The sequence below is a fragment of the Cucurbita pepo genome, chromosome LG06 (genome assembly GCF_002806865.2).
Source record: "Cucurbita pepo subsp. pepo cultivar mu-cu-16 chromosome LG06, ASM280686v2, whole genome shotgun sequence".
In the NCBI taxonomy this organism is placed as follows: Eukaryota; Viridiplantae; Streptophyta; class Magnoliopsida; order Cucurbitales; family Cucurbitaceae; genus Cucurbita; species Cucurbita pepo.
Window position 1 is genome coordinate 4,750,985 of NC_036643.1, and position 20,259 is coordinate 4,771,243.

The following is a 20,259-nucleotide window of genomic DNA, read 5'->3' on the forward strand; positions in this document are numbered from 1 at the left end:
TTGTTGAGTTATGGAGTCTGCTCCCTGTATTTATAGCTTGGTCAATGGCTATATCCGGTAAAGCTATATATGGTACATAGCTATATATAGTAGATGGTTAAATCTGGTAAAGCTATATTTAGTAGACTGAACCATATATATATCCCGTCCAGTAAAGCTCTTAAATGTACTTTTCTATTCTCTGTACTCTCTTGTTGTACATGCCTGAAGTCATCAATAAAAAATCCTTTTAGCCAGAGTTCTCCTTGCAACTTCTCTCTATCCTTCTCTTTGTGTTCATCTAGATCGAGCGTGTGCGTTGTTGTGCGATCCTAACAACTGGTATCGATCCTAACACGTTTTACATCTCTCAAAACACACTTTAGAGTTGGCTGAGAGTCTAATTAGGATACCCCTGTCCTTGTTTCCTTATTCAATTAGTAGAATGAGGAATATTAATTTCACAATCAGTGGGGCGAATGCGTCTCGAGAAAGTCATCGAGGACGATGACTAAATTAAGTGGGGGAGAATGTCACAATCTGCAATATGATTGTGACCCGAGCAAGTCATCGAGGACGATGACTAAGTTAAGTGGGGAGAATGTCACAACCATACTATGAAGAGAGTAGGTTGTGACCCTCACGCCATGACAAGCAAAGTGGCGTCCCTCAAGAGACGCCCATCCGGCCATATGCGGGCCAATATAAAAGAGTGCCATGATGCATCGTTCCTTGAGAACGTTGGTCAAGGAATAAATAAAATGAGCAATTATGGGCTACGAACACGACAGTTCGCAGAACATATCCATATGCAGATTCCTTCCACAGGAATACAAAATGAAAAATCAACATAGTAGATAGTTTAGTAGATTCATATTTGTTGAGCTTATTTTAAATTTCTGTATGCCCATAGTATAGACTTCATTTGTAATAGCCTAAGCCCACCGCTAGCAGTATTGTTCTCTTTGGGCTTTCTATTTCGAGCTTCCCCTCAAGGTTTTTAAAATGTGTCTGTTAAGGAGAGGTTTTCACACCCTTATAAGGAATGCTTTGTTCCCCACTCCAGCCAATGTGGAATCACAATCCACCCCTCTTGGGGCCCAGCGGTCTTTGCTGGCACACCGCCTAGTGTCTGACTCTAATACTATTTGTAACATCCCAAGCCCACTGCTGGCAGATATTGTCCTTTTTAGGCTTTCCCTTTCAGGCCTCCCCCTCAAGGTTTTTAAAATGCATCTACTAGGGAGAGGTTTTCACACCTTTATAAGGAATGCTTCGTTCCCCTCTCCATTTGATGTGGGATCTCACACGATTAGTGCAGTGCTATGATATTACCAATTAACCAGCTACTAAAATGCAGAATATAGACATAGAGAAATAACCCCCACCGAAAGACCATCGTTTTCATCCTTCAAAAGTTCAAGGAAGAGAGGATCAGCAACATCTATTGTGTTGCTATCCTCAGATTCAGAGCCTCCTCCTTCATCCCCGATGGTTGAACCAGTGTAAGCCTCATCCATAAGTGCAAGTAGCATCTGTTATAACACGAGGATTATAACATATTATGAATTGAACTTTTATCCATGAGCTTTTTGGAATTGGGATTCTGAATTCTGATATAACCTCGGGAGCTTTACTCTTCTGGATTGAAGCTATGCTATTTCCAACTAGTGACCCAGAGGAACGCTCTACCCTTTCCAAGGCAACTACCAAAACTGTAATCAATTACCAACAAAAGTTGAAATTTAGAATCAAATAACACAGTTACATAATGTAATGCATGGAAACAAAAAGAAACAGAGGAAGGAAAGACCCAGCAACATAAACTCACCAGGGAAATCCATGAGAGATGGAAACAGTGGAAGGAAAGACCCAGGAGAAATCAATGCTGGAAAGATCTGCAGAAATAGTTTCTCCAACCTGCAAGCAAACAAGTGCACCAATTAGCTGTCGTCCACAAATAACATCCAGTTAAACAATTACCAAGAAAAAATCTCCAAATATTCTGACCCAGAACGAGGTTTGTATATCCAGAATTTGTTCATCCAGTAAAATATATATATATATATAAAATTTGAGAAAATAGAACTCAAACAAGAACAATTGTGTGTAACAACTCACTTTTCTCCATTCCACGCAATCAGCTTTAGCAGCAATGGAAAGAACTGCAAATATATCAATCTGAATTAGATGCACATCTTTCTCCTAGTCTAACATTGAATTCTACTCAATGAAGGGTCAAAGGAGCCCCTGCTGTGGTGAGCACATGTTGACAATAGAGGCTATAAACTTGAAAGGTGCAATATTTGTCGATTTGGTAGCCATCAAAGAGGAGAACAAAATGTCTTCCCAATGCATTCAGTTCATATGTAAAATAAGGTCTTATCTATAGGTATGCTGCATATAAATGGGTAGGAAGTGTAGAAACATTTTATTTTTGCCGATAATCTTACCTACCATACTCTTCGCAAATATCTAAACTAACATTAATAACAAATTTTGTGTAAATGCTACAATAAATTATAGCAAATAAATATAGGTGTAAATGCATATTAATCTAAAAATCGAGGTTTTCTCATCAAACATTTTATAAATTTGATTACAAGAAATAGATAGTGTTGTGTAAGTCTAAATTAGACTACTGTTTTTCTTATTATTTTTCAGAGAATTACATGTCTTACATCTTAAAAAATCCTTTGATACTAGTAAGAGTAAATCTAAATAATAATTCTTAGATATAGGTAACTGAATCTAAATAATAATTCCTATATACTAGGTAACTAAATCTAAATATATCCAATATCAACTGCTTTCCTTATTTTATGGGATTACACAAATATCTCCTAACTTAAAGGCAAATCATTCGACAATTAATTTATAAGGATTTATCATTAAGACTAAGTAAAACAATTATTATCATACAAAATAAAATTAAAATATGCAAGAAACTTAAGATCTGTATCAATAAAATGCTCGAAGGAAAGTGCCACTTATCCAGCATGTTATATAGACATGTCTCATTTACATTGAATTTATATGTAGCGTTATTTAGAAATAGTAAAACAAGTCGAGGAAAGGTAACAAAGATATGAGTGAAACTTTGTTTCCCCTGTATGTTTGAAAAGTCAAATGCATTTCAGCTCTCCAAAAACAGACTGAATTTTTTTCTTCCATAAAACTGGGCGTTACTGATTAGAAAAATTAGAAGCAAGTAAAAAGTTAATACCTGTGGCAGCATTGTAGGAAAAGAAGTAAGAAATTTGTTCCGATTTACATTCAGAAATTCTAAAACTGCTTCTGCAACAATTGGATCTGCAAACTCACTGAAACCATATTAGAATAAGATCAAGGAAGCATCATGGTCAGCATATCAATATATTGTAAAATTGAAATTGAGGGGTTTTCCACCAAAAAAGTACTACAAGTATAAATTTCTTCTGATTTGCATTCAGAAATTCTAGAACTGCGTCTGTAACAATCAAATCTTCAAACTCAACGTGATCATATTAGAGTAGGAGCAAAGGGTGTATGATGGTCACTTTGATGGCCAGCATATCAAAACATTGTAAAATTGAGAATGGAGGGTTTTTCCACCAAAATGCTACAACACAGTGAAAAGATAGTTGTGCAATGGCACTACCTTTTCATTTTGGAACTTAATTTTTTTTCTCTCCTTTGCATGAAGAAAAAAACCATTCATCAAGAGATAAAGAAGTTCAAAGAGTCCAGAAGATAAAATCTGAATCAGTTTAAGAACAAGAGGATTCAACACAAAGCAAGCCACAAGAATAGATTAAACTATACAGAGATGCACTTACAAGTGACCACATAAAGTGATCAGAAAGATCAATAAAAAGCAGGATCCCAATTACTGATTTAGTTAGTTTGGTAGTTAATTGTCTGTATGCTTGTGTTTATGCTTGTCCAAGGCTCCTGGCCAGTTCCTTTATTGGGGTAAGTTATTCATGTGCTAACCGTTCAAAGGCGCAGCGAGTTTTGGGGGACTTCTACATCTCCAAGGATAGGGCCCTCACTTTAGCAAACGTGATTTTATCAGAAAGGTGAACTTGCTACTTTTAGGTCCTTGAGCCTCTTACTGAAGTTATTTCAGACTTGAGAACTGAGATTAAAAATCTTTTGAGCAGCCCAGAAGAAACTAGGGGAAACAGTTTCCTTGAAGAACATAGCACTGGTAAGATTGACTTCTTGTTTCTCCTTATTGGTTTCAAGGACCTCAGATAGTATATTGAGGAAGCTTTTCCACCAAACTTCTCAATGATATCCAGGATCACTAAACAAAATTCTTGAAATGCGGAGTCCAAATATAACCCTTTTCTAAGAACTTAGAAACTGAAAAGATATTTATCCCCCAATGATTGAGAGCCAAGCAAGATATTCATGTATTAAAGCAATTTGAAGAAACAACTTCTATATGATTCTGCAGTACAGATTCCCTACAAAATGAATATATAACAATTTTTGCGTTTATTCTCTTCTTACACCACGTAAGTTAACTGTCGCAAATAAGTCAAATGCTTTAAATTATTAATTGAAAATCCGAAAGGGAATTTTTTATAAGCAATATTAATTTACCAGAGATAAGTAGTTAAAGACATAATAATACAAAGCCTATGCTTACCGGCTCAGACATGAACGGAAAAATGTCTTCAGACTGGGATCAGCATCATGCAAGACCATTTCACCAAAATCAATGAAAAACTGAAGAATGGCCTGATAAACAAGTGCAAAAATATTAAAAGAGAACTTACGACGACAACTTAGCATCTGATTCTCGGAAGACACGGCATAAAAGATACTCAGCAGTAATAATCTAAAAAAATCGAGAAATCGATGTAGAGGATGATACCCTATAACCCTATACTGTAATAGCATATATCCACTAAAAAGAACGTACAATAGAAAAAGACCCAGGAGAGGTATCCTCCAGTAAATTAACAATAAAATAAAACTGAACTCAGAACTCTTCAAATTCACCTGATGCTCTAGATTGTACAAAGAAAGAAAGGGGAGACAGAAAACCAAAAGTCAAAGAAATCATAAAGAACACAATTGGACAAGTAAATGGGGTCATCTTTTTTGGTCACTTTTCATGCAACCTAGCATCATCTGAGAGACAATATAATCTATTGTTCCTCCATTTATTGAGGAAGTTAACCCATTAAGTAAACCAATTACTAAAAGAATAACCAATACTATATATCATATAATATTAATATATAAACATATTATTCTTTGGGAGGTTGTATCCTTGAACATTTTCCATTTTCATTATATCAATGAGAACTTGTTTCTTGTTCAAAAAAATATTCACATGTCAAATAAAATAATGATAATAACAATAATAAAGAAATTATCATCCATAAACCTACTCCATCAGTTTCCTTCTTAAAAAATAACTTGCCCTCGAATTTAATGTGGTGAGTGTTGAGAATTGTTGGGAGGGAGTCCGACATTGGAAAATTTAAGGAATGATTATGGGTTTATAAGTAAGGAATACAGCCTTTTGGGAAAGCCCTAACATGAGAGCTTATGCTCAAAGTGGACAATATAATACCATTGTGGAGAGTCGTGATTCCTAACATGGTACCAGAGTCATGCCCTTAACTTAGTCATGTCAATAGAATCCTCAAATGTTGAACAAAAAGGTTGTGAGCCTCAAAGGTGTAGTCAAAAGTGACACAAGTGTCAAACAAATGGTGTACTTTGTTCGAGGACTCCAGAGAAGGAATCGAGCCTCAATTAAGAGGAGGCTATTCTAAGGCTTTATAGGCCTCAGGGGAGACTCTATAGTGTATTTTGTCCGAGGGGAGGATTGTTGAGGATGGTTGGTTGGGAGTCCACATTGGCTAATTTAGGAAATGATCATGGGTTTATAAGAAATACATCTCCATTTGTACGAGGCTATTTGGAGAAGCCCAGAGCAAAGCCATGAGAGCTTATGCTCAAAGTGGACAATATCATACCATTGTGAAGAATTGTGAAGAATCCTGATTCCCAACACAAGGATGTATGGAACAAAGAACATTAAAGGCTGAAATTTCACTTCTTGTGAGGTAGAAAAGCTCGAACTGAAAATGTGGTCTTCAGACTATCAGAACACTGGTCACACATACATCAACCACCAATTAACTACAAGATATATAAAGCCATCTTGGGGCCTGCGGATTATGCAACCTCACATTTGAAAGCATAAAATCCAAGATGAAGATTTCTATCCAACTTCTGAATTGATCTTAATTTCACTAAACAATACTAAAATAGTGAAGGCGAAGCCAATTGAAAAAATAGTCATATGCCCACGAAGCATTCCTTGTCTACAGTTTTAGTGGATGGAAGAAATTCCCCAACACCATCAAAAAGAATCNAAAAAAAAAAAAAAAAAAAAAAATCAATCATCCTCCAGTTTAAAGATTTATGAAAGTAAATTCAATAGATAAGAAAGCACACCAGTAAGAGGAGGCCATTAGAAGTTCCAGATTGAGACAAAGACGACACTGAACGCTGAAAAATCTTGTTAAACTGAGGATAAACCCGAGCCACCAAATCCTCAGAATTCTCAGCTTTGCACAATTCATATAGCCTTTTAACCTGAAGAAATGAATTTATGCACAAACGAGTGAGGAACAATTCGAAATAAACAACAAAACTCACTTTAAGACAAGTAAAAGAGCATATTACAGAGACTCGAACAGTATCCCCCATAATTTTCTGGGGAACCAAACAGAAATCAAGAACAAAACTCACTGATTGAAGTATATTAGGATCGGAAGCGGGATCGTTGCCGGAATTCGAGTCTCTGGCACTGTTGGATAAGGTTCTGAGATGAAAATCCCAATCCTGGTCTCGATCCACCATTTTCATGGATCAAAATCTTGGAGAAAATAGAAGTGAGGAACGAGGATGCTGCTTGGGTTCGGGGGTACATAGCTAATATTTTCTGAAAATTGATGTTTTCAATAATTATTAAAAAAAAATAAAAAATAAAAAATAAAAACCAAATTATACTTTTATCTTAAAAATACAAATAAACTTTTAAAAAATACTAAAAAATATATATATTTATTATTAATTTTAGACGGAAACCGTTAATATTTATTTTTAAAATATTCTTGAATTTTAATTTTAAAAAAACCTTTAAAATTATTATTTACCTTAAAAAATTAAATAAGAATTATATTCAAAAAAAAATTCAAAAATAAATTATATAATTTTAGTAATTTTATTTTTGTTAAAGTAAATTGAATATAAATTATATTTTTATTAGATAATTATTAATATTTCCTACTTTTTAGTTATTTTAAAATTACCTATTTTTATTTAAAATAAACGATTAATCTTAGCAATATTTATATAATCACAATAAAACAAAATTAAAGAATTTTTTTTTTTTAACTATATTAATTTATAAATATTCTTTTTATAAAAAAAATAATTATAATATACTCGTTTAACACATTATATTTACGGAATAATGTAATAATTATTTTGTTAGTATTTAATATTTATTTATTAAATTATGATTTAGATGCCTCGTATACCTACCGCTCACAATCATAACTTATATTAATACATTTATTACAAATCACGATATTTATTTATTTAAGGCAAAAATCGAAAAATAAAATTTTTGGAATCTCCAGAAACCATAATAAAATTAAATTCAAATTTATTATATTTTGGTTTTATGAATTTTTAAAATGTTTGTTTTAATAAATAATTTACATAATTAATAATGAGCCGACAAAAACTTAAATTAAAGTAGTTACGTAACTACGTAGTTTAAAAGCTCATATCTATTTAAGAAAAAATGCATCCCGAGTCTACCGCTAACAGATCAGAAGAAATGTAACCTAAGGTCGTAAATAACTGGTTTCAACTAACTAGTATAGTTTTTCACTACATTGATCAAGAAAAAATGTACCGTAACAATCCAAGTCTACCGCTAACAGATATTGTCTGATTTGGTCCATTACGTATTGCCATCAATTTCACGATTTTAAACGCATCTACTAGGGAGAGATTTCCACACCCTTATAAGGAATGCTTCATTCCCCTCTCCAACTAACACGAGATCTCACAATCCAACCCCATTTAGGAGCCAGCGTTCTCACTGGAACACCACTTGAAATCATGAGACTAACAGTGATATGTAACAAGCTAAAGCACACAATACCTATTTGCGGTGAACTTGAGCTGTTACATGTATCCCGAGCATCAGAACAGTTAAGACATCACTCATTAAGGTCGTAAACAGCTGGTTTCAACTAACTAATATAGTTTTTCACTACATTGATCAAGAAAAAATGTACCGTAACAGTCCAAGTCTACTGTTAACAAATATTGTTCGATTTGGTCCGTTACGTATTGTCATCAACCTTACAATTTTAAACGCGTATAATAGAGAGAGATTTCCACACCCTTATAAGAAATGCTTCGTTCCCCTCTCCAACTAACGTGGGATTTCACAATCCAACCCCATTTAGGGGCCAGCGTTCTCACTGACACACCACTTGAAACCATGAGACTAACAACGATATATAACGAGCTAAAGCACGCAATACCTATTAGCGGTGAACTTGAGTTGTTACATGTATCCCGAGCATCAAAACAGTTAAGACATCACTCATTAAGGTCATAAATAGCTGGTTTCAACTGACTAATATAGTTTCACTTCATTTATCAAGAAAAAATGTACCGTAACGTCTACCGCTAACAGATATTGTCCAATTTGGTCCGTTACGTATTGTCATCAACCTCACAATTTTAAACACGTCTACTAGGGAGATTTCCACACCCTTATAAGGAATGCTTAATTTCCTTCTCTGACCGATGTGGAATCTCACAATCCAACCCCATTTGGGGACTAGCGTTTTCACTGGCACACCACTTGAAACCATGAGACTAACAATGATATGTAACAAGCTAAAACACACAATACCTATTAGCGGTGAACTTGAGCTATTACATGTATTCCGAACATCAAAACAGTTAAGACATCACTCATTAAGGTCGTAAATAGCTGGTTTCAACTGACTAATATAGTTTCACTACATTGATCAAGAAAAAATGTACCGTAACAGTCTAAGCCTACCCACTAACAGATATTGTCCGATCTGGTCCGTTACGTATTGCCATCAACCTCACGATTTTAAACGAGTCTACTAGGGAGAGATTTCCACACCCTTGTAAGGAATGTTTCATTTCCCTCTCCACCCGACATGAAATCTCACCATCCACCCTTTGGGAGCTAGTGTCCTCACTGGCACACCTCTCAAAACTGTGAGGCCGACGACAATATGTAACGGACTAAAACAGACTAGTGGTAAACTTAGACTCTTACATGTATTCCGAGCATTAGAACAGTTAAGACATCACTCCTTGAGGTTGTAAACAAGTGGTTTCAGCCAATCAGTGTAGTGAACAACACTGATCGAGATGAAATGTATCCCGAGCATTAGAACAGTTAAGACATCATTTGTAGGCAGAGTCCCGACCCATAGAAATTAAATGTATTGAAAATATTTGTTGACCTAGGAGATATTATTACATCATTCAACCATGGCAGACCAGCGAGGGCAACTGGCAAGCCCTCATTGATCATGGCAACATTCCAATACAATAGAGAAACTGAACCACCAGTTCTTCGAATTCCTCTCATAGTGACCTATTTTTCAGCTCCCCCACTGACCCCATCGCTCCTAAACAAGAAATTTCTTGGTGGGTTTTGTAAATAATATACCTTTCCACACAGTTCCCAAAGCCTTTAACATTGTCGCCGTCTCATTTGATTTGACCCTCTTTATAAAACCCACTTTGAAAATTAGTTTGTTCATGATTCCTGTTTCTGGGTCGCTAAATTTTGATCACTTTTTTGGTGGGTGTTTGTTGGTTTCATAATTCGTAGCTTATTTGTCCCTTTAGAGTCGTGAAAGATCATCTTGTTTCGTGGCTTTTTGAGTTTTGTGAAACGTTTGTTCTTCGTGTTCTTGATATTATTGCACGAATCCAGGAGATTAATCTTTGATATCTTCGATTTCTTGCGTTTTTCGTTCGAATTTCGTGATACCCATTTGAATTTCCACCATGATCTGTGCTGTGAAACAATCATCTAGGGCTATCCATTGCTCCGATGGTGTTATTCGGAGCAAAATCTCTGTTCCTTCTAAACGATCCTTGTTTCTTCCTCCTCTTCCGATGCAAAAACCTCCAAAATCCGCTGTTTCTGTTCATAAGGCTGTTCATGTTTCTTCGCTTGAGAATTTCGGATCACTTCGGATTCGTAAACCTAATCCGATCAAATGCGAAGCTTACGAGGCTGATCGATCGCAACCGATTGAATCGAGCATCGATTTGTCGCAGAATCAAGCCCGTTCCGAGGCGGCGAAGAAGTTGAAAATCGGATCATACTTCGCTCTTTGGTGGGCTTTGAACGTAGTTTTCAATATCTATAACAAGAAAGTGTTGAACGCTTACCCATATCCTTGGCTGACCTCGACTCTGTCGCTTGCCGCCGGATCTTTGATCATGTTGATATCATGGATGACAAGAATTGCCGAGGCGCCCAAAACTGATATCGAATTTTGGAAGTCTCTGCTACCTGTAAGTATCAGGATTTGTTTGTTTGATAAAGAAGACAAAATTTGATTTGTTATGTTGTGATTTGTGAAACGGATTGACTTTTCAGCCATTGAAGATAGGGAAAGCTTGCCAAATTAAGCAATTACAAAGGAAAAACAAATCTAATTCTATGTTCATTCGTGTATATTAAGGATAGATTCATGCTTGTCTGAGTTGTTCTTGTTTGTCTGAATTACCAGATAGCTTTAATGTTTGTATCTGTTGATGTTGATATTGTTGTTTGTTTTAAGGTTGCTGTTGCCCATACAATTGGACATGTTGCTGCAACTGTGAGTATGTCTAAGGTTGCGGTTTCATTCACTCACATCATCAAGAGTGGTGAACCTGCTTTTAGCGTGTTGGTTTCGAGGTTTTTGTTGGGTGAGACGTTCCCGCTTCCTGTCTACTTGTCGCTGCTACCGATCATCGGTGGGTGTGCTCTTGCTGCTGTGACTGAGCTCAACTTTAACATGACGGGTAACTAAATTCGACCTCTCGTTGAGCGTAGTTGTTATGTGCTATTTTAGGAGCTATGATGTCGAATGTTGTTGTTCTTTTCAGGTTTATTTCGTACCGAGTTAACCGCTCACTAATATACGAGTCGTTTGCATTCTTTATCTTTAGTCTGCTTTGTCTCTGAACTTGAAGTTGATACATTGCTGCAATATTTTAATACTCGTTTGTTCTTCTTATGTTTTGCTGACATTGACTTGTGTTGGAATGATGTTGCCCGTCTAAGATGAGATCCCTCCACCTCGGTTGGGGAGGAGAACGAAACATTCTTTATAAGGGTGTGGAAACCTCTTCCTAGCATATGCGTTTTAAAAACCTTGAGGGGAAGCCCGAGAGGGAAAGCCCAAAGAGGACAATATCTGCTAGCGGTGGGTCTGGGCCGTTGCAGCTAATATAACTGCTTTCCTTGGTTTTATCTCTTCAGGTTTCATGGGTGCCATGATATCAAACTTGGCATTCGTATTCCGTAACATATTTTCGAAGAAGGGCATGAAGGGAAAATCCGTTAGCGGGATGAACTACTATGCGTGTTTATCGATTTTGTCTTTGTTACTCTTGACACCATTTGCGTTTGCCGTGGAGGGACCGCAACTGTGGGCAGAGGGATGGAAAACAGCAATCTCTCAAATCGGACCTCATTTCGTTTGGTAATTAGATTTACTTATTCGTTCGTTCGCATCGTTCGGGAAGCTAGCTACTAGTGATTGATCTAAGTTATTCATATTTTCTCCATATCTGAACGCTGTACTTCATTAAATGAAAACCATGCTGATTTATACTGAAATAGTAAATGTCTCGACTCCCGCATCGGTTGGGGAGGAGAACGAAACACTCCTTATAAGGGTGTGGAAACCTCTCCTTAGCAGACGCGTTTTAAAAACTTTGCGAGCAAGCTCGAAAGGGAAAGCTCAAAGAGAACAATATCTGCTAGCGGTGAACTTAGACATAATGCTCGTTTTTCTTGTACTACACGACATTGTTTTGATTGCTTGCACGATATAGGTGGGTTGCAGCGCAAAGTATATTCTACCATCTCTATAACCAAGTGTCTTACATGTCCTTGGACGAGATATCTCCCTTGACGTTTAGCGTTGGAAACACCATGAAACGTATATCCGTCATAGTTTCTTCCATCATCATCTTCCGCACTCCCGTGCAGCCAGTCAACGCTCTCGGAGCAGCCATTGCAGTTCTCGGAACCTTCATATACTCGCAGGTGCGCCTTTGCTCCTAGTTTCTTTGGTAAATCTATCATTTCATCATATACTATTATGGGTCTTGCTGAAAATAATCTACTGGTCCATACGTATTGCGTTAGGATAAGATAAGGTTTATGTGTTCACATTACTCCCATGACAAAGCCCCCAACAAAAAACAACTCTGTGACATGCCACTCTAGTCACAAGATACTCGGTCTCGTTATTTGTCGCACGAGTTCTCGAGCGCCGACTCGGGATTGAAATCTTTTTCCGTTTGCAGGCAAAGCAATGAGGAGAGGAAAGAAACGAAACACGAACTTAGGCTTATCGAAGAGAGGGTGGTACGTCTCATATTACATTCGAGGCGAAAAAGGGAAAGGACCGACGAAGAAGGCGAGGAAAGAAGCCTAAGAAGTCGTTTTTTAAGTATTTTAGACACGAAACGTTTGATGTTACGAAGCACGAGCGATCGAGGTGTTGCGTTGTTGTAGGTATAAATAATGTTTGTATTTGAGGGATGCATAGAGGGAATGAATGATTTGAATACAAGAATAATGACAAGAGAACTCCTTGTCTTTTGCCTACTTGATTTCTGAATCATAAATTATATTGTGGGCCTCTCTGTTTTTTTGCTTTAAAGTTTTATTTGGTGGTTGTTGGTGTGTGTTGACAAGCATCTTTGGAATATTCCCTCCAACTTGTCCACTCGATGTTCGTTCACAGTTTCAAAATATCTTTATTCTTTTGATCGTTACTTGAACGGATTGAACGGATAGAAATCGATAGTGTGAAGGTGGCTCATAATGGTGTGTTGATGTTAGGTATGACTTTTTGTTGTAAGTTGAAAATATCTCTTTTCTTTTGTCCGTTATTTGAACGGATAGAAATCGATAGTGTTTAGGTGACTCAGAATGGTGCTCGATAACATCAGACCTGATTTAATTTATGTCCAATATTTTAGTGGATTTTATTTTAGGGATAGTTTAGAAATATTTATGAAAAGTGAAAATATTATATTACAACTATTTACCGACAAAATTTTAAGCATTTAATAAGCACGGTTGAAAAAGTTGGTGTGCATTGATAATCTGTCTCGTGTTTTTTTTATTTATGTTTGAAAATGTTTTAGAATTGAAGAATTTCACATTTTTTTTATTTAAAATTTTGATATTTAAGAAAAGATTAAAAAAAAAATGAAATGAGGATAATTATATTTAAATGATGTATGAAATGTAGATAAACGATTTTTATATTTATTCCTATCTTATAAAGTGTATAACGTAATAATTTTTTTTATTTTTTTTATCAATAAGTTTATGAAAATATTAAAATCTTATAATAAAATGTGTATTAAAATAAAATTAAATAGTCGGTAAGAATATAATTTAATGGATAAAACGCAATTGTCATTCTAAAATTTGATAGTTCAATCCGACACTCATTCAAGTGTTGGACTAAGAAAGTACGTAACTTCATTCCGTCTCTAAATTCGTTACATATAGTATAAAGTAGAATATGGAGAAAAAAAAATAAAGATATACTTGACTAAAATATTAGATGGTTCAAATCTCCCCCACACATTAATCAAAGAGTTCGACCGGGAGATGTCCTCCATTTGAAAGAAACCAATTAGATACAAAGAAACCAAACTAAACAAACGAAGTCTATCAGGTAAATTGACTGGTACTCTTACACGATGAATTCTACGAGGAACGATAGTTTAAAGTAAAGATTCATTTAGCCTTGAAATTTCTAAATCTTATACTTGCATCCCTTAGAGAAAGATTTCAAAAACGAACTCTTGGAGTAGAAATTCATCCAAAATTTCGATGAAATTGAGACATGAAATAAGTGGAGTGATTTGGATCTCAATTATCATTTCAATTCCAATCACTTCTTGAATTTCTACTCAAAGCACTTACGAAACGTTTACGAAAACAACAGGTAATATTACCACTAAGATAAGGAGTATTTTTCTAGTTTCCCCACACACTTCCCCGTCTTCTACCTCCAACGAGCATTGTTTAACGACGGTGAGACCCACGCCAAAGAAAGCAAGGGGAAATGCAACCAACCACTTAGTTTAAGTCCAATGAGTGACATCAAAATCTCCTCCCCATAGTCCCAAAATCAGAGTGAAGTCCTCCCTACATCCTTATATTCCCTATAGAAACACCATCTGCAGGAGTGAGTGATTTTAAGAGAGGAAGAAAGAACCACTGAACCTCATCTATATTGGTAGTAGCAAGGCCCTTCTGAAGAATAAGGATACCTCGAGCCGTTCCATCAAAATTCACATAAATTGTAACAGTCCAAGCTCACCGCTAGCTGATATTGTTCTATTTGGACTTTCCCTTTCAGATAGAATTGCTTTAAAAATGCCTCGTTAAAACCGTAACTAGGCTATAACACTCCCATCAGGACCGAGAATTTCCCTACTGTCCAACCACCATAATTCTGCGTCCTTAAAAAACTGTGAGGGGAAACTCGAAATAGAAAGCCTAAAGAGGACAATATTAAATAACAGTGGGATTTATCCGTTACATAAATCTAGCCACTCCATCAAAAACCTAAAAAAAAGGGGATAGCTACGACCTAAGGCTCACAAAAAATTCTCCAGTCCTCTAATCACTTTCTTATACCTCTCAAATATAAACTAGAATGAGATAATCGGCATCCAAAGTATAAATCAACCAAGCAATTGAAAATAAAGATTAAATAAACGATTATTAAGGGCCACGAAAGATCATCACTGTCAAAAAAATAAGAAAAAAAAAGAAGTGCGGCTCATTGATCTACATTTATGAGATGCAAGCACGAAGGTAGTCAAGAGCAATCAAAATTTTACTATTAAAAGACTTCAAAATGCATAATTTTTCAGTTCAAGACATGGTTAATAGGACATACAGCATAAAAATACTTTCTTTGAAGATATTGATTACAAAGACAAATCTAGAATGGTTGGTCAATTACTCACGACATCCTGAAGATGGAAACATCTCTAAGGCCTCGAACTGGACGAATTGACTGACACACTGAATTGAATTCGAGGCTTATCATCCAGCTGACTTCTCGTGCAACAATACATATTCTCGACTGCAAAAATTAGAAATAAATCAATAAATATGTATGCAGTAAAAATTTACAGGATGCATCAAGAACAAACCATCAAAGAAAAGAAAATTCAGCAGTATTTTTCAGATCCTTGTACTATTAGGATCTACTCCGTTAAGGACCTAATGACGATTCACAACTTGTAATTTAGATAAGATGTCGTATGAGTAAATAAAATATAGATTCAGCAAGAAGTTGCATGCCGAGAACTGTTTATCAGAAAATCAAAAGATTGTCCAGTTGAACCGTCTAAATTACCAATGGAGATAGAAAAGCCATATCCTAGAACATCTTAATACTACTTCCAAGTTCCAATAATGAATTTAAAACACAAAATGAAATATTCAAGACACTGTCTACAATCTTACCTACTATTGCCAAACTTCAGAGTGTCTTTTTCAAAAAGTTCATAGTAACGTTGAGGTTCAATTGCAGATTCCTGCAAATGCAATTACATTATAAAAAGAATCATGAAATGAGTAAGACTATAAGCTACAAAAAGATGAATGAAAAAGTGTTGCTTACGTTGATATAAGTCTTATTTGTGCTTCCTAGATCCATCAAATAAGGCCTACCAATACAAAAAAATACATAAGAATCGGCTCATCTGAGATTGGAAAAATTCCTGTCACGTTGATCATGGCATATTCTTACCTTACTTGCTTCGACATTGTACCATCAGGCTTCTCCTTTTCTACTTGCCTACAAGATACCAAAACAAAATTTTGCTTAAAAGGGGGATTACATGCTATTCCATCAACATCAAGGAAAACATAACCGCTAACAACAGATCTACCGAAACTGGATGACAGCATGTTGCTTGCTGCAGGACGGATGATCAGTAGGTATGTCCGCGACTCTTCTTTCTCTCCCAAAAAGGTAACAACTTTGACGATGTATGTAAAGAGGTTCTAAAATTCATTGTGATAAGTTAACAGCTCCAACATTGTATATGCATAAAAGCGTTCTGACATGTTAAAATTAAGAACTCAAACACAAAACAAATAACTAATTTCCACTATTGACTGTGCGCATGTTCCTTCTCTAATGGAGACTCCTTGATCACTTTCAAACTTTTCCAAGGTGTAATCTCGAGCCCTTGATAAAACATTTCAAACCTTGCACCCGCCGGCATATGAAAACACAGCATTATTTCTTACACATTTCTTTTCTTATGAAGTTTTCTTTCAAATATTTTCACACAATAATTTTTCCTCTCATCTCTCAGCACAAAAAATCAGAGAACAAAAGAAAATAACATTTTGTGGATAATAATGCCCCTGTACTTATATCAACCTTGATTTTAAAGCAAACAACTAAACATTAAATGCTGATTAATAATAAAAATTAAAAACCTCTAGTTCACCCAAAATAATAGAAACCTCGGATTTCATCCTACTCTTATTCAAATAGCAAATCTAATAAAATATTTTGAGAATCAATAAGCAATTTAAGTTCTCATGGCCCTCTTATTGACCTCTAGGCCAACCCATGGTGAAAAGAAAATAAGCGATTTAAATTTAGTGAGTCACAAAGGTAACAAATCATATATCTTTCACTAAGTAGAAGGAAAAGAGAGAAAACGATATACATGCTTTCCGTTGACAAAAGTATTGGACCCACATATGTTAGACCACAAATAAGAGTTTGCTGGTTGCTACACACAAAATGGGGCTTATCCCCTAACCATTAACACCAAAAGATGAAAACAGATATGGAAGTCTGGAATGAAATCAAATTGACTACATAAATCACAAAGCCTTACCATTCAGCACTTCTCCAGCCTTAAAAACATACAGCCGCCATCTTACATCAGGTTTTCTAGCATCTGGAGGTTCATTAAACAGCAACGTAATACCTACCAAATGAAAGCAGAGAAGCTTCAGAAATTTGTCTCAATGCAGAGAATGCAGGAAAGAATTATAATTCTGTTTATAGGGAACTAAGTGCATACATGTCCCACAACACAAATTTAAAAAGGATAGAGATATTAAATTATCTCACCTCTTACTCTATTAGTTTCTGCTGCAAGCTTTCCGGATAGCTCAAAAGAAGGTTTGTCCTGCAAACAAAAACGGAAAAGAAAGCAATATTTATCCAACTAATGAACAACAAACAATTCAATAAATAAATAAATAAATTGCACACAGAAGGCAGTCTCTAAAGGAAAATATATACAGGATAAGAACGCTGACAAAAAATTACATGCTTTCCACTAAAACATCTTATTTTCAAGTGCCTAACAAGCCAAGGCTAAATAACACCTTCTGCTTAGCTTCTAAGGCTTCCTCCGTAGCCTTCATCTTTGCCACTGAATCATCGTCATCACTCCTGCTCATGCAAATAATCAGAACCTAGTGAGAAGCTGCGAGGCAATAGATATAGATGATTCTCAGTACAAAAAGAGGGAATCTAAGATAGACAAGCAAATCTGAGGTAAAAGTTTGGTCCTCTTCACATCTATTAGAACAGAATTTCATCATGCATTCAGTTTTTCATCATACATTCAGTAATTTGACTTAAGTGGAAACTAGGCCAAGTTTAACCCACACTTCCCAGAAACATCAAACAGATCCAGACAATAGTATGAGATGTGTACATAAAGCCATAGGAGTTGTGATGAAAAACTAATGAAGCATCAATCTTTTGGTCAACAATTTTTTGGCTAGTTAAGCACTAAAAAGAAGTGATACAGACTACTTTCAAGCACTAAAAAGAAGTAGAACATTACATATTATATGTCATAACATTCATACATTGAAAAAGGGAACATATCCATCCAAATTTTGAAGCATGTCATACTATTATTCTTGCTTATTTGGAGGATTTCCACTCTCCAGAGAAATTATGCTTTCGTTACAAACCAAATACTTCACTTATAAAAAAAGGTGCAAAAGCAGCTCACCGGCTTTCAGCCCTTCTTGAATTTCTCCCCTGGAAAGTTAGATGACAATTAGGTGCTGTGCTCCATATAAACTTTAAAGCAAAGACAACTGCAACTATATAAAATTAAAAAAAAAAAAAATGCTAGCTACTCAAAATAACTTGTGTAGAATTACTCTTTGTTCAATAAAAATGGGCAAAAAAAATCAAATGAAGAAATATCACTAATAGAATTCAGGTAATAAAAAGAAATGACAGCTGAATATTACATGCTCTGTTAGGAGGGTGGGTATCTACTTTAACTACCAAAATTAATTAATTGAAATTTACAGGAGAAAGGAAAAATGTGCTCAATTTACAATCATAACATTTCTGATAAACAGGCACTTATGGTATCAGATTTTGAGTAGTAGAAATCACCAAACACCTCATCATGATTTTTGGCATCAGAGCCAGGCTGGGGCGATGGGGACCTATGGCGGCTCCTATGGTGGCGTTCTGATGGAGAAGAAGAATTCCCATGTCTGGACCTGGAAGATTTTCCATCCTTAACATCCTGTCTAGAACTCCTCTCCTTTCTCTCGCTCCCTAATTCCCTGTCAGAGACTCTTTCCCGATGACCTTCTTTATCATTACCCCTCCCTCGGTTCCTTTCAGAATCTCTATCACTTGATTTCTCTGGAGCTCTTTCAGCAGCTCTCCTCAACCGTTTTGTCCTTGGAGAAGGAGATCGAGTTCGTGGAGAACTTGACCTCTTATGCTTTGGAGATTTAGCATGACTAGAATGTTTGTCTCTTACTGGAGAACTGCTATTACGGGAGCTCTTGTGCCGTGTAGGTGACCTTCCTCTGCGGGATGGACTCCTTCTAGGAGAAGACCGCCTCACCCTAATTGGAGATTCTGAATCATCTGATACATTTCGTCCCATTTGTTTTTCTGAAAGACACCATCATAATACCAGTTTTTAGAACTCAAGGGCACAAAGGTACAATCTATAGACCCAATCATGTTCAAGTAAGGTCGAAAGTTATTTAGGAACATACAAGTTGTCAATTTATTAGCTATGCATTACAGGCAACGATAAAAATAAAGCAAGAGCTATAGGCTACAACTCCTCAAAATCAACAGATAAGCTGAAAACAACCCCATCTGAGCTTCAATCAACTTATCGACGGAGGGTACTTTGTTAACTAGGATTCCGATGACAGCAAAAAGTTAAAAGAAATTTTCCGAATACTAGATAACAAAAGGATACGCTTCACGAGTCGCCTAAATAAAATTCCCCCCAATTAGCATTGCCAAAACAAATTTCACAAGCCACCAACTAAATCCATACAAAAAAAACATCCTCGATTCTAGATAATCGCATGACTTCAAAGAACTCCCTTCCTCTATGGAACAACAACATTTCTCGATTCTAGATAATCGCAACACTTCCAAGAACTCAATTCCTCTATGGAACAACAACATTTCTCGATTCTAGACAATCGCAAGACTTTCAAGGACTCCATTCCTCTATGGAATCAACAACATTTCTCAATTCTAGAGTGAATGGAAAGAGCTCAGTTATCCCTAGCGACAACGAACACAATATCACCATTTTCCCGGAAATTTGTAGCCGGAAAAAAGCGGAACAGCTGCCTTACCGGCTCAATGGAGTCAAGAAACGGCAGTAGAGGCGAAACAGCAGAAATGGCTCCTTGATGGTTCTGTTCTCCACGCTAGGGCTTTGGTTCGACAGAGCAAAATTTCCCGTCGTGGAAGAATCAGAACGGTGAGGGTTTAGGCGACATTTTGGGGTTTTCCAGCAGATGTAATGAGTAATTTCTACCGACCAATTGAAAGACGACACGTCGGAATAGAAAAATCGGACGGTGTTTTTGTCCTTTGGGCCTGAAACTTGGGCTTGTACGACGTTCTTTGGGCTGGTATC

At 36.1% G+C, this 20,259-nt stretch overlaps 3 protein-coding genes across 3 annotated transcripts in view; 1 reads left to right on the top strand and 2 right to left on the bottom strand.

Annotated features, from left to right (window-relative positions):
- LOC111797498 (AP-5 complex subunit zeta-1-like) overlaps positions 1-6,932 on the bottom strand; it is an 11,239-nt gene extending 4,307 nt beyond the window's left edge. Inside the window, exons 1-8 of the mRNA XM_023680509.1 lie at positions 6,745-6,932; positions 6,448-6,588; positions 4,619-4,710; positions 3,206-3,302; positions 2,101-2,144; positions 1,811-1,899; positions 1,603-1,694; positions 1,368-1,514 (exon numbers count right to left, since the gene is read on the bottom strand). Coding sequence (XP_023536277.1) covers positions 1,368-1,514; positions 1,603-1,694; positions 1,811-1,899; positions 2,101-2,144; positions 3,206-3,302; positions 4,619-4,710; positions 6,448-6,588; positions 6,745-6,861 — 819 coding nt within the window. The 5' untranslated portion in view covers positions 6,862-6,932. The remainder of the gene's footprint in view (positions 1-1,367; positions 1,515-1,602; positions 1,695-1,810; positions 1,900-2,100; positions 2,145-3,205; positions 3,303-4,618; positions 4,711-6,447; positions 6,589-6,744) is intronic.
- A 2,725-nt stretch (positions 6,933-9,657) lies between these two features.
- Positions 9,658-12,947, top strand: LOC111797249 (glucose-6-phosphate/phosphate translocator 1, chloroplastic). Its single transcript, XM_023680205.1, has 5 exons — positions 9,658-10,599; positions 10,869-11,094; positions 11,555-11,777; positions 12,133-12,346; positions 12,610-12,947. The coding sequence occupies exons 1-5, from the start codon at positions 10,084-10,086 to the stop codon at positions 12,619-12,621; spliced, it is 1,191 nt and encodes a 396-aa protein (XP_023535973.1). The 5' UTR covers positions 9,658-10,083; the 3' UTR covers positions 12,622-12,947.
- Positions 12,948-15,152: 2,205 nt separating this feature from the next.
- LOC111797351 (FHA domain-containing protein DDL) lies at positions 15,153-20,118 on the bottom strand. Its single transcript, XM_023680339.1, has 11 exons — positions 19,973-20,118; positions 18,754-19,262; positions 18,349-18,377; positions 17,708-17,774; positions 17,448-17,505; positions 17,209-17,301; positions 16,240-16,354; positions 16,098-16,145; positions 15,969-16,014; positions 15,812-15,882; positions 15,153-15,425 (listed from the first exon to the last, which is right to left on the bottom strand). Exons 2-11 carry the CDS (start codon positions 19,252-19,254, stop codon positions 15,386-15,388), a joined length of 1,068 nt encoding a protein of 355 aa, XP_023536107.1. The 5' UTR covers positions 19,255-19,262; positions 19,973-20,118; the 3' UTR covers positions 15,153-15,385.
- Between the last annotated feature and the right edge of the window lie 141 nt (positions 20,119-20,259).

Excerpts from the sequence above, each read along its gene's own strand:
- LOC111797249 (XM_023680205.1), top strand. The coding sequence starts at position 10,084 with ATGATCTGTGCTGTGAAACAATCATCTAGGGCTATCCATTGCTCCGAT. Across the intron at positions 10,600-10,868 it reads TTTGGAAGTCTCTGCTACCT|GTTGCTGTTGCCCATACAAT; the intron begins GTAAGTATCAGG and ends GTTTGTTTTAAG. Across the intron at positions 11,095-11,554 it reads GCTCAACTTTAACATGACGG|GTTTCATGGGTGCCATGATA; the intron begins GTAACTAAATTC and ends TTATCTCTTCAG.
- LOC111797351 (XM_023680339.1), bottom strand. The coding sequence starts at position 19,254 with ATGGGACGAAATGTATCAGATGATTCAGAATCTCCAATTAGGGTGAGG. Across the intron at positions 18,378-18,753 it reads ATGCCAAAAATCATGATGAG|GGGAGAAATTCAAGAAGGGC; the intron begins GTGTTTGGTGAT and ends CTAACTTTCCAG. Across the intron at positions 17,302-17,447 it reads AGAAACTAATAGAGTAAGAG|GTATTACGTTGCTGTTTAAT; the intron begins GTGAGATAATTT and ends TTCATTTGGTAG.